The sequence below is a fragment of the Podarcis erhardii genome, assembly GCF_964252035.2.
Source record: "Podarcis erhardii genome assembly, chromosome: 1".
Classification (NCBI taxonomy): Eukaryota; Metazoa; Chordata; class Lepidosauria; order Squamata; family Lacertidae; genus Podarcis; species Podarcis erhardii.
Window position 1 is genome coordinate 119,955,821 of NC_138497.1, and position 13,966 is coordinate 119,969,786.

A 13,966-nucleotide genomic window follows, 5' to 3' on the forward strand; every position below is an offset into this window, starting at 1 on the left:
AAGTGGCAACTATGACCATTCTCATACAAAGGAACGTGACTGGCTAGTTCAAAAAGAGAATCCTCCATTAGCTTTTAACCCTTCCTAGATCCAGGACCCCAGGAATTAGAAGGGACCCACCCAGGCATCATGCAGGCTAAGTCCCTGTTCCTCCCCCTGCCCCCAATGCACAACAGCTTAGCAGTATATTTCTGTGTGTGCATACTGAGGTTCAGTAGCAAGGAATGAAGGTGTCCGATCTGGCTGGAGGTGTGCATATCTGATGGGAATCAGTAGGTAGTTTGGGGAGGATCATCAAGCACAGGCATGTTAAGAGTGCAAGTATATAATCAAAATACTTGCCCAGATTTCTTGCTCTGGAAGTCATTTTAACTTCTATAAAGTTGCTTGCAGTACCTTTTATCATCAGCTGGGGTACCAACTGTTTACCTTCCTGGAGAGTGATAGCAATCTGTACTCTAGATTCTAGAAACATCCTTGCTGGATTATTGCCCTTGAAGACTGCCTAGAAACTGTCGCTGGTTGAAAATGTGACAGCAGCAGGACTGTTCACTGGCATTTAATGCTGCAAACATACTATGCCAGGAGGTTCACCGGTTATCAGTCTGCATCCAGGCCTGATTATAGTTACTGACTTGCCTTTTAAATCCTTAAATGGCTTGAGATCAGGGTACCCAAAGGACTACCTTCTCCAATGAGTCTACCTTGTTATGCTATATATAGGGTACCAATTGGAGAATGGGTACCACCACTGAAAATAACCCAACAGTAGAACTCCTTCCAAGCAGCCTTTGTTATTTAATAAGTGTCTGGCAAAGTTTGTCCTGCACTTGAGTTTTTAAAGGCCTTTCATTGCTTTTATGATTCTGGTATTCCCCCTTGAATTAGATCTGTGTTTTCTTTGCTGCTTTTTTTCATTGTCTTAATTTCAGAGGTGTTTATTTGTTTGTAAAGAAGAAAATACCTAGCAGTCTGGAGGCTTTGACAATAGGATATAAATCTTGAAAACAGAACAACAGATCCTTCCATTTTGGTGCAAGTTTAGTAGCGAGTCGAGTTGCTTTACTGGATGAGATTTTGCATCCTGTTTCCTGTGGCAAGCAGGGCATGAAAGCGACAGCCTCCCTTTGCCACCCACAACATTTAGTATATGGTGCCTTTGGAACATAGTTCCACCTTTTCTCTTGTGAAAGTGTAGGACCCTCATCAGGTCATTCCTGCACATGTTTATTCTGAAGCAGGCCCCAGGCTCCGTTCGGCACAGCTTGCTTCCTAGCCTCTGGAAAAAAACCACCCTGACTTAGAGCATCTGTGAAGCACATCTGGTGGCTGCGGATTCCAAGACTGCTCAGTTGGTAGAGCCAGACACTCTTGACCTCAAGATCTTGGGTTTGAGGCCCACGATGGGCAAAAAGATTCCTGCATGGCAGGGGGTTGGACTAATGACCCTCGAGGTCCCTTCCAACCAGAGGTGTACCTAGGCTCCTTTGCATTCTTGGCAAGGAGCTGTATCAGCACTCCCTCTGTCCCTTGCGCCAAAATACTGACCACCCGGAGCAGTCCGGGAAGTGGTGCCAACTTGAATAAAATATTGGTGTCTGTGCAGGTAATTGATCACGCACACCATTTGAATGGCAATGCCCATCGACTGGGAGGGGCAGCCCCCTCAATATATTTTTTTGGGGGGGGGGCTGAATGGACCCCAGTCCCTCGGAGTTGACTCCTATGTGCCTGGGTACCGGTGGGCTTCTAGCCACTCCAAACAGGAGGTGGTTTTAGGGCAGTGCGGCTGCACCAGGTGCTGCACCGCATGGGGTGCCTCGACGACGCTGTAGGACGGAGCACGAGAGTCTGGGGGTGCCAAATTTTAGGGTGCCGCTGAAATTTTGAGTGCCCAAAGCCGGTCACTGCTCCAAGCCAGAGCAGAGGGGTGTGATTTCTGCACATCCCCCTGGACCGGCACCCTTGCTGGGGGGCCAGCCCCTAGGTATGCTCCACTTGAGTAACATATTGGGGGGGGGGTAGGGTGGGAAGTAAGCCCCACCTCACATAATCGAACACATGACACTATCTGCATGGGAATTCCCCTCGAATATTTTATTGGGTGAGGGGAGCGTCGAAGCCCCCTTAGCCCTTGGCTCCTATGATAAGTTGACGACGACTCTGGACACTTATAATGGGGTGATGGAACCGGCGTGAGGCGCCCAGGCGGAAGATGGCTCCGCCGAGGACACCCATGGCCGTGTGCGCGCTGCGGTATTATGTGCGGCATGAGGGGCCGAGAGGTGTAAACCGCCACCAGGGAGGAGGAGGAGGAGGAGGAGGGCCTTGTTGCCCCCCCCCTCTCTCTCTCTCTCTCTCTGCCGAGTGTGTGTTTGGGAGAGCGGGTGATGTAAGTAGCCGCTCTCTGAGGAAGGCCAAAGAGGGCGCGTTGCTGGCGGCGCTACGGCCTGCTGCTGTGAGGAAGGAGAGGCGGCGGCGGCAGGAGGAGGAGGAGGAGGAGGAGCAGGTGCCCATGCCGGCTTGCGAAAGTGCCTCCTTCCCTCTCGCAGGCGGGCTGCGGGTGCCGACGCTGCCGCGGGGCGGCGACAAGCCCCCCCCCCCCCACCATTTGCCCGCCAACGGCGGCAGCGGCGTTGTTGTGCGCCTGACCCCTCCCGGCAGGGGAGCAGCTTAGGCTGGCGGAGAGGCTTCCCCTTCCTCGCCCCCGCCTCACAGTGGCTCCTGCCGCCGCCGCCGCTCTGAGGCGACGCAGTGCAGAGGTGCGGGCAGGTTGCTCCGGCCCGAGCCGCGGCTTCTCCTCCTCCTCCTCCTCCTCCCGCTTGGAGGGCGCGGGAGCCCCTTTCCTCCCCCCTGCGACGCCCCACGGAGACTCCCCCCACCTCCGCCGCGTCCCCGCGCGTGGGGCCGCCGCCGCCGCTGCCCTTCCCTTCCCGCGGCGCCCCACCCCCGGCCATGACCACGGCGGAGGAGACGACGGCGTCGCAGCAGCAGCAGCAGCGGCTCCTGGTCTTCTCCGCGTCGCCCCCCTCTCCGCCTTCTCCTTCTCCTCCGCCGCCGCGCCGCCTCTTCCTCTCCCCCAAGTGCTGCTGCCCCCGGCGGCTGCCGCCGGGCTCCAGGAAAGTAGCTTGATGAGTGTCCAAAGTAGCAGTGGAAGTTTGGAGGGGCCGCCATCTTGGTCCCGGCTCTCCTCCACGTCCCCACCGAGCCTGCAGGGCTGCTCCGCGGCGGCGGCGGCGGCAGCGGCGGCGGCAGCAGCAGCGGCGACGGCAGCGGCCGTGGCGGCCTCAGCGGCGGCGGCGGCCTCCCTGCTCCGCAGCGGCGCGCCGCTCAAGGAAGGTAAACAGCGAGAGACCGGGCAGGGGGAAGGTGCTTCTCGGGGCCTCTCCTCGGCCGCCGGGGGGTGGAGAGGGGAGGAAGGAGGAAGATGACGGGCTCGGCGGCGGCGGCGGCGGGGGAAACGGGCCCTTGGGGAGGGAGGGAGGGAGGGGCACGGCCGTGTCAGTAGTAGCGGCGGCGGTGGCAGCAGCAGCCGCAGCAGCCGCCGCCTGAGGCCAGTCCCAGGCTTTGCGGGGCCGAGGGCAAAGGGAGAAGAGACGAGGCGAGACATGTCTTCCTTCTCTTCTGCATCCGACGGAGGAAGAAGGTCTGGGCGCCCCTTATCTCTTTCTCTCGACACCCCCTCCCCAAATTACTCCCGAAGTCGTGGGGGGGGCCTGAAACCTTTCCTCCCCCAGCCTTCTCGCACAAACTCAAGCCTCCCGACCCTTAATCTGTTTTATTTATTCGAGAATTCTTACCCCCAAAAATGTCGCCTTGAATTCCTCCCACCCCCGCCGCCGTTTACAGTAGCTGCTGCTGGGAGGGGACGGAGGTGGATGTTCATAATGTTTTCCTAGTTCCACGGCCAATCGATCTCTTTTAACATCGATCTCTTTTCTCCTCTTTGTTTTTAAAGGGCTTATTTTTTTAATTTTATAGATGAAAATATTTCGTAGGTTTCCTTTCCTCGGGAGATGGTGAATTCTTTCCTTCCTATTGTAAAGTGGGGTTTTATTACTGGGAAGGAAGAGAAGCGGGTGCTCCTTTTATATATCTTATCTGTAGATCTATATATAAAAATATACATATGTAAATTCCTGGCTTTTCCTGGTTGGTTATGATGATGAACGTGGCTGTTTGGCTTAAAATGAAGAAGAAGGAGGAAAAAAGGGTCGAGTCGCTTTTGGCATCATGGAGGTAGGATGGTGGAAAAGAGACAAAGATCGAGGCACTTATTTGATACAAGAAAGACACTTTCTTCAGCCATTGGCTTCCGACAAAAGTGACGGAGACACGTTAAAAGCCAGTACAGAATGACTGCAACTTTCTCCTTTTCCTCCATGGCATCTTGGATGGTTCCCCCCCTTCCCTCCCCCTTTCTCCCACCCCTCTTGTATTAGAACGACAGTGAGAGAGAGCAGGGTGTTGTGGGTGTTTTGCAGAGAATATCTGTATGAAGGTTATGTGCAAACAAGTCTTTTTTATTGTTTGTCCTTTCCTACCCCCCCCTTGTTCCTTGCATTAAACTATGTAGCCACAAGATGTAGCAATTATACAGTTTATGAAATGATTAAAGCTCTCTTATTTTACTCGAAATTATGGTTAGCGAGGGAGAGAGGGGAACTTTAATACAACATATGGTATTCTGGAAGAATGAATATTGCATATTCATGATTTTTGAAATGCGATTGCTCTTTGACTATAGTGCTTATCTCAGGGTATTGAATGACTCTTGCCTTTTGTTTTCATTGTGGGGGGAGGCTTGGGTTCCCCTCCCCCTTTCCTTAAGCACTTGCTAGGCAGCATTAACTTTCCATATGAAAAATGTTAAGATTTTTGAGAAATTAGATGCTGCCAATCTAGAAGACACTTCACATGTCAGGAATATCATTATCAGCAAACATTCTTAAGGATTTCATTTTAAAATGCTTAAGAGCCGTGGAAATATATAGTGGAAGTGTTTGCTCTCTTTCTCCATTCCAGTACTCAGACTTCCATCACTCGTTGTCACTTTTGCACACGTTCCTAGATAGGAAGCTGACAATAGGAAGCTCAGATTGGCATGAAAACTGATACCTGAAATGGTTGGATATACAGCATATGTTAACAACACTGATGTGGTAGGCATTTTGGTGCTGGCCGTTACTTTGGGAAACTTAAGCTCAAGGGAGAAGAGACAAAGTTTTATATGGGAACCAAGTTTATTAAGCTACTTGCTTTCAGATATTGTTTAACACCAGTAGTGTGTACTACCTATTTTTTAAAAAATACTAGGTCAATATTTTTAGACTATGTTGTAAAAATCTGATTGGAAGTTTTTGTTAAAGCTGCTTCAAATACATGAGTAGAAAAAATGCTCATTTTTCTGACTGCATGTGCCTAGTTCTCACTGTTAGAGGTTATATAGCAGCTAAAGTCCAGTATACACTCTTAGGTTGGGTAGAACAGATTGTCATTTATTTACTGTGCTGAGGTGTCAGTCTGTGGTTTGTTAATTCAGCTTACAAGGCCACCAATGAATGCAATTGGTTTAATACCGTTTTAGAAAGCAAATTGGTATTTGATTTTTTAACTCAATGGGAAGCAAGATGGTATTCAGTAAAACTGAGAATTTATATGTCACATGAAAAGTTTAATCCACCTTCCCACAACCTTCAGCACTTGTTATAAAACTCTTGTTCTCTTGTTATATTTGTTTTGGCTGTCTGACTTTATGTTGTAACCTCTAAAACAGAGCACTTCCAAAGAGAGAACTTTTTGCTTTACTGTATGAGAGCATGTGTAAATGTAGTACTTTCTGGCTGTATAGTAGGGATGTAGGATCTCAAATTTTCTGCTTTCATTTTTAAAGCACCTGAAAAAATGTACAGTTATGGCAAAACATGGACAAAGGCTCAGAATCTTAATATATGTGCAGATTTCTGATTTGCTAAGCCAGTGTTTCATTTGAAGTGTTTGTCATCTTAATCTAGACAGTTGTCATTCATTGGAGGGCACTAGTTCAGCCTAGTTTGGAAGATGCAAACCCCTGAGAAATATTTTCATGTGTTTCTCAACAGAAGACTATCTTCTTGAAAATGAAATATTTAATAAGGTACAGAGTTAAAGATTTCCTAGTAATTGAAACTGAATTTGAAGCCTTCACATTATCAAAAGGACTGTCATTGTCTGAATTACGTGACTCCATTGTTGAATAATCTCTGAGTATGTACAACCACTGCTCAAGATGGAGTTGATTGTTGTGTAATCATGATAAAGGCAGAATAACAAAGTTCATCGTTTAGAATCTACTCTGAGTTGTCTGAAATAGATAAACTTTGTGGATCTTGTTTAATGCGCGTTTTGATTAATACAGATTTTAGCAGTATAGTTGGTGCCCACCTTGTATAAAAATCCTATGCATGTTTAATCGGAATTAAGTCCCAATAGTTTCAGTGGGACTTCATGTTGCAATCGTAATACAAACTTACCTGAGAGTGTCCGGTAGCTGCAAAACACTGTAAGAACTGCTATGTGTCTTACACTGGAAGTGACATCACAAGATAAGAACAGCAAGTCCCCTAGTAAGCAATAGAACATGATAGCATATTTTATGTGACATAAATTTTGTTTACATGTAAACAAATATGAAAAATAATTCTAACTTGCTGAAGTTCAATTTTTAATGTATGTCTTTTGGAGCTGAGTAAGACTTCTAGCTCTATGCTTGGTGTAAGCAGACAGTGGCTAGAAATGTGTTTTACTGTTCTGAGACTTCCAAAAAATTCTTAGTACCTTGTGATGCAACTGCATGTTACTTGCTTAATTTTCAGGTAAACCTTGGCTACTTATTTCCATGTTACCCATGGAAGATGCTTATGTTCATTTACAGTAGTGTTTATATTTTTGTTTGGATCGCTGCAGTAAGCTGTAGTCTTTTAAGGCTACAATCCTAAGCACACATACTATGGAGCAAGACCCACTGAATACACAGGATTCAACTTCTGAGTAAACATGCCTAGGTTTGCACTGTAAGCGTGATATGTTATCCACTGGTACTTTTTTGTTGTTGATCAGTCTTATGATTTAGTTGCTGTTGAAGACAGTGCTAATATTTCTTTATTGTATGTGGTATATCTTCTGTCTTGGTAACAAATATATTCCCACTTTCTTGAGAAATGATACCAGTTCTCAGACCTGATCATAATTGGTATCTGAGTATCAAGGTTCTCTTTAATCCCTGCAAGCAAGACTTGGGCTGGGGTGAGAGAATGCAATAGTACCTGACTTGAAGATACCATTGCTCTAGCGCAGAGATTCTCAAAACTGTGTCCAGTTTTCAGGTATTCCATGGGAAGGTTCTAGAACAGTAAAAAAAAAAAAAATCCACATTTGATCTCTCCCCCCACCCCATCCCCTGGACTTCAGAGCAAGGCCATTCTGACTTGGGCCCAATTTTCAAAGGGGCAAAAATGTCCCCGGTCTAGGTCAAATGCTTTTGTAATGCAACTGGTTTTGACAATGATGCTGGTATAGATGGAAAAAAAGTTTTCCCTTCATATTCATTGTGTTAGACCATGGTTGTTAAAATATGTGTGTGCTTTGATTAGTAGAATATTAATGGTATCCTGAGACCCCTGCCAATTTTCGAGTGATCTGTGGAGGAAAAAAGTTTGAGAACTGCTGTTGCAGAGGTACCTTTCTATCTGCAAGCTGTTAAACTGCTAAGACTTAGTGGTGGTAGAAGCATGTCCCCTCTCAGAATTTAATTGGTGCTTAATGTTTGGGCCATGAACTTAATTCATTGCATGGGCCGCTATTGTTCGTGTCAAAACAATAACTTACAAAAAGGTTATCTTTGGGATAAGGTGGGCTTGTGAATAAAACTCACATTGACAGAGAGGCTTAGTTTTCTAACAAGTAGATATTACATGTTTAATAACTAGTTCAGGCTCTTCTTGCATAACTGTTCCAAAATACTTTCTTACGCCAATGATGGAAATGAAATGGGTTCTAGAGTATGTGCATAAAAATACCCTATTAAAACCGAGGTGACCATTACCTTGAGGTAACTTGAATGGGGAAATAAGCAAATCCTCTAGAAGTATTTTTAGATTTGTGTAGGAAGTACCCAAATTGTCCTTTTTTTAATTAAAAAAAAAAAAGGAATGAGGCGAGTTTTCCCTCTGACAATGATGCTCAAGTTTCCAGAGGAAGGTCAAGCAATTTATTTTTTATTAGGTTCTAAGCAGCTGCTTTCTGCACTTAAATTAACTGCAAGAACTTGACTTTCACATTTTAATTGAAGTCTGGAAGAATTATCTGATTCATACAAATCCAAAGCTCTTCTGTGTGATAGCCTCTCTTTATCTTATTCTGAAAACTCTTGAGGCCTCAGCTGTTCCTGGAAAAGCTATACACCTTGAAAGCTATATTACTGTTTCTTTACTGAAATTCCAAATGTTAAAGTTGTCTGACTTACGGTAATCAAGAAGTCTGACCTTTCCAGTTCACCAAACCAAAGTGAATTGTAGCTGGCCATGTTTACTTAACAAAACTTAGTTTGATGTAGGTCATATGTTAGTTTGCCTCCCTAGGTTTCAGCAATGCCAAACTCAGAAATGGCCTCTCCATTACAGATGCTAGTTGTTGTTGGCATCTATATTTCTCAGGAGGCAATGGAAGTGAAGTCAAACCGTTGGAAACGGGGTGAAGTCAAATTGTTGGAAAGTTGCAGTGTCTGCTTTGGCTGTAGAGACTGATATGGGGGAGCCATGTTTTGTTGCAGCTGGGGCAGATAAAAGCATCCAGTTGTGCTGCTGCAGTTGCACCATGGCGTTTCTTCTCTCTGCCCTCCTCCTAGCGGTCATTCCTCATCTGGCCAATACTATGGATATATGACCTGTCAGTCTCCAGGCACTGTGGTTGTCTGCAAGAGATGTTGCCAGCCTTCATGTCACCTTACAGATACTAACTCACATTGCAAAACCCTTTAGTAATTCAGTTAGGAATTATTGTCCAGCACACTAAAACTAATGTTAAAGAAGTATTAGTCATTAGTATTACTGTACAGTTGTTAATGCAGGCTATACCACCTGAGTATCATTGCTGTGTTGGTGTTTCTGATAATATGCTACTCAAATAGAAGCCTATTATGTGTATTGTACTTAGTAAATATAATAATAATAATAATAATAATAATAATAATAATAATAATAATAATATTTTATTGCTTATACTCTGCCCATCTGGCCAGACCTCTCCAACCGCTCTGGGTGGCTTCCAAGAGGATTATTAAAAATACAGTAAAACATTAAAAACTTCCCTAAACAGGGCTGCCTTCAGATGTTTTCTAAAAGTCAGATAGTTGTTTATTTCCTTGACATCTAATGGGAGGGTGTTCCACAGGGCGGGCGCCACTACTGAGAAGGCCCTCTGCCTGGTTCGCTGTAGCTTCACTTCTCACAGAGACGGAACTGCTAGAAGGCCCTCGGAGCTGGACCTCAGTTTCTGGGCTGAACGATGGGGGTGGAGACACACCTTCAGGTATACTGGGCCGAGACCATTTAGGGCTTTAAAGGTCAACACCAACACTTTGGATTGTGCTCGGAAATGTACTGGAAAGTGGCCCAGTTTAGATGTCTTGGGCTTTAGGAACATGCTTTATTATGTGCTCAGATTCCCTCCTGCAGTTTCTGGTAATTATAGTTTGATATCATAACTAGAACAGAAGTCACTATTTGGAAAGGATTTCTCATGTTGGTTTGGAGGCAAGTTATTGATTGCAGAACCAAAGTTTCCCTGATTTGGGTAGCTACTGCAGGCTACACCTGACACAGGTAGTGTGGCAAGGAAGTAGAGGAAGCCACTGTGAAATTAAAGCATGTGGCCCAACCATGGTTGTGATGTAATGTCTGAACTGAGTCAGTGGACTGGTTTGTATGTACCGTTAGGCCATGCCTAATAAAAGGTGAGCTGTTCCCAAATCAAAACAAACCATGGCTTGTACCGTAAAAACTGGGTTGGTTTTCCAGCTGCTTTTGTCTTGTACTTTTGTAGCTTGATAATCATGTGGGTATGGTCAACCCTCACCCTAGAAAACTTTTTTTAAAATGACATTGGAAGTTACAAGGGGTAGAGAACTATCCCATAAAACTGGCAGTTTAGTATAACATTGAAAAGGGTTGTATTACACTGAAACTCACATAATAGTGTAATGGAATATTTTCTATCCCAAGCCAATTCAAATGTGTATTGATGTGGTAAAATGTTACAAAACAAAGCCATGCTGTGTCAGGAGGACACTTATTTGCCTCCCCTGGATAGTGTTCGCTTGAACAGCAGCATGGGCACATCTATCTATTTTATCGCACCCAACTGGGAGGGGTAGTCAATGCCACTAAAAATGGAATGAGGATTCAAAATGACTTTAACAGATTAGAGGTCTGGGCCCAAACTACCAAAATGAATTTCAATAGGGACAAATGTAAGATTCTGCACTTAGGCAGGAAGAACCAGCTGCACAAATATAAGAAGGGGACATCTGGATTGCCGGTAGTGCATGCAAAAAGGAGCTAGGGGTCTTAGTAGGCCACAGGCTTAACTTGAATCAACAGTGTGATGCAGCAGCAAAAAAAAGCTAATGCTATTCTAGGCTTTCTCAGCAGAAGTATAGGTGTTCTGATCAAGGAGATAAGAGCTATTTGACAGTGGAACAGACTTCCTCAGAAGGTGGTGGACTTGCCTTGCTTGGAGGTTTTTAAGGCAGAGGTTGTATAGCCATGTCATGGATGCTTTAGTTGAGAGTCCTGCATAGCAAGGGGTTGGGCTAGATGCCCCCAGGTTCCCTTCCAACTTCACAATTCTATGATTCTGTTATATCCTTTGAGGGAAAGGTGTGATTAATAATAAAAATGAATATAACAATGTCTGTGTCTCATTGAAACACTACCTATTTAATTAATGGTTCTCCATAGTGGTGGCCAGCCACTGTAACTAAATTTTGAGGCCTTGCCCAGTGATTCATTGCTTCCTTTATTCCCACTCCCTTTTGCAGGTGAGGTGGGGACTCTGTCGCTCAGTCAATCTCTGTCTGGCTCTTTTAATGAATCTGTAATTGACTTGTTGAAGATTTTGCAGGCTGATAAGAGATTTATGTAGGTTATGGTAGCTGCATCTGCACATCACAATAAAGTATGGTGCCAGGCCTATCATGGTTTTACTATGAATGGGCGGCCTGCAGATTCTTGCTGCCTGATTGTTCTAGTTTCATTCTTTCCCTGGTGCAAGTGGGAGAAACAGAGGACAGAATTCACTGACGAACCTTGGGGGGGGGGCACTAGAGGGATCAGGAGAACCCCCAAAACAGCACATGGGGGGGAAGAGATTGTTCTATTTGGCAAGTTTATAAGTGTTGGATTCCACCCAAAGTCTGGAAGCAACAATTAAACTCTGCTTCCTGTTAATATCCAGACATCATGGTTGGTTGCTTCCTAACAAGCCATGGTTGCTAACCAGCCTTGAAACCATGGTCTGTAGATTTAGGAATTATGACTGGTTAGGAAGCAGCAAACCATGTCAATGCAGAAACCTTAGTTTATTGCAGTAAGAAAGCAGAGCCATTGTCATAGGAAAAATAAAAGTGTGTTAAATCTTGATTATTGTATGTATAGAGTGTAGAATCATAGAATCTTAGAGCTGGATGGGACCCAAGGGTCATCTAGTCTAACCCTCTGCAGTGCAGGAATCTCAGCTAAAGCCATCCAACCTCTGCTTAAAAACCTCCAAGGAAGGAGAGTCCACCACCTCTCGTGGGAGTCTGTTCCACTTCTGAACAGCTCTTACTGTCAGAAAGTTTTTCCGGAATTTCCTTTCTTGTAACCTGAACCGTCTAACATACGATTATTGGTTACAGAAACTAAGTAGCATTATATATGTGGCTTGATAAGTTTGAAGCCTGAGAGCTGTTTTTATTGCTAGTGTATTGAAGTGATTGGGAAGAAATGCACTGTAATTCTCTGTGTGAATTAAATTTCAATTTCAAGTGTGCTTGAATAATTTTCCGTTATTTTCTAGTACTGTGACTTATAAGAATTACATAGTTCAACAGCTACATACCAAAAACAATGTTTATTGTCCATTGATGTCTGTTGCGATGAGTTATACTGCTGGTGTGTGCCTTTACTGTTCAGTTGTAATAATCTTTGCTGGACTGCCACAAGTGTGATACAAAATAGTTTGAAATATGAACAAATTAGAACCAAGAAAATGTTCTTGATACTACTTTGGCTAGTGTCTTTGTACCATTTGCATACATAATACAGCATCCTGATGACTTATTTTTCCCCTGTGTGACAAATGTCCACCCAGCCATTTATTTAAAACTAACTGTATGCTAGACATTAACATAGTCAGTGTAAACTAATTCACACTAAGTCACAGAATTTTTGAAAGATGTCTGAAGGAACCAGTTTCAAAAAGTTCCCTAAATATGTATTTAAGAGTGATGACTAATTTCTTCATGTACTGTGATTCATTTAATTTTTTGTTTAAAATCACAATTACATGTTTGTTCCTGGTGTTAAGTTGTATAAAGGTTACTGTAACTTGAAGGCATCTTCTGTTTTTCTTAAGATTTGTCATCATATAGAACAATAACAGAGATGAAAAGGGGTTATAAATAAAATGACTAAAAAATTACATTTTGAAATTAATGTATTGGCTTACATCCTAATTATTTGATCCATGAGTAGGAAAAAATGCTTTTAAAGAAATTTTCAACAAAACATTGGTATCATTGGGCCTTTGGGGGTTAAACATGATGACCAGGAATAAAATGCATGTTCATATTATATCAACATCTCAGTTAACATTTCAGTCCATTACTTTGGAAAATGTTGGAACTGAAGATTCTGCTATCTCCTTTTAATACAGTTTCTTTGAGATGCATTCTGTTTGATTATCTCAACACTCTAAATATAGTTAAATGAATACTATCCTTTTCAGCAGTTAAGATCTTTTGCAATGTATAGATTAGTTTGTATCACTTGCAGTTTGGATTAATATAGATCAAGTGATACATAACTGACCAAACTAAAAATTTTCACTTTTATTTGGTATTGGGTGCTGCTTTATTGAAGCTTCATTTTTTCTTTTCAACAACATGGGACCACTGCTTCTTGGAAATTTCATTTTCTAGCTGAAGAAACCATTTTGCAAAGTTTTGGAGAAATGGTTCCAACCCATTATAGAATTTGATGAAGGCAGTTATTATACATTTTGGTTAACACAGAGTTGAGTCCAATAGCTAGACACTTCTGCTGACCGAAGGAGATGGTGGCGAGAGAGGGAGAGGTGGCTTTTGATGATGTCTCTTGCAGCTCCTAAAAATCTGCTCCAGACTCGCAGGCGTGTCCAGAGTTTGTTTCGGGAGCCTAATGTGGCCCACCGGTTGATTCAGTCTGGCCCCCATGGCAGTATATGTTCTGGGGTAAAATCCTTAAAAAAGCTCAACAACTTTGGTTGGCCCTCATGTTTACGTTATCAAATCTGGCCCTCTTTGAAAAAAGTTTGGGCACCCTTGCAAGGGTTGGCAGACCCTCCAGAACAAGGTGTGAGGTGGCACAAGGGGCTGCAGGGGGAAGGGAGAACTGGTAAAAGTTACTCCCCCCCCCCCTTTCTTCTACCAGGAACGTTTGCTGGACCTGATTGACTTCCACAAATGGAAGGAGCTTTTCTCTTCACAGAACACCAGGTCTGGATCCAACTCATTGTATAGAGATTCTGGTAGTTCTGGGCTGGTTAGTGACTTTAGCTGTTGGTATTACATTTGTTTACATTTGATTCACATCTTTCAGGTTTGTTAAAATCAAGGAAATGCCTAACCTTTTAATGTGGATGGGTGGGCAGGTGCGGGGAGGTAGCTAATCATACAGTTGTGACCGTG

The 13,966-nt window shown here is 44.0% G+C and overlaps 1 protein-coding gene across 2 annotated transcripts in view; it reads left to right on the forward strand.

The window, feature by feature from the left end:
- The first annotated feature begins 2,350 nt into the window (after positions 1 to 2,350).
- The window catches only part of TLK1 (tousled like kinase 1), a 66,657-nt gene continuing 55,041 nt past the window's right edge, over positions 2,351 to 13,966 (forward strand). The window contains exon 1 of one of the 2 annotated variants that reach the window (XM_081871830.1): positions 2,351 to 3,339. In XM_081871830.1, coding sequence (XP_081727956.1) covers positions 3,132 to 3,339 — 208 coding nt within the window. In that variant the 5' untranslated portion in view covers positions 2,351 to 3,131. Of the gene's footprint in view, positions 3,340 to 3,518; positions 3,647 to 13,966 lie in introns of those variants that run through there. The other variant, XM_081871831.1, reaches the window with a different exon arrangement.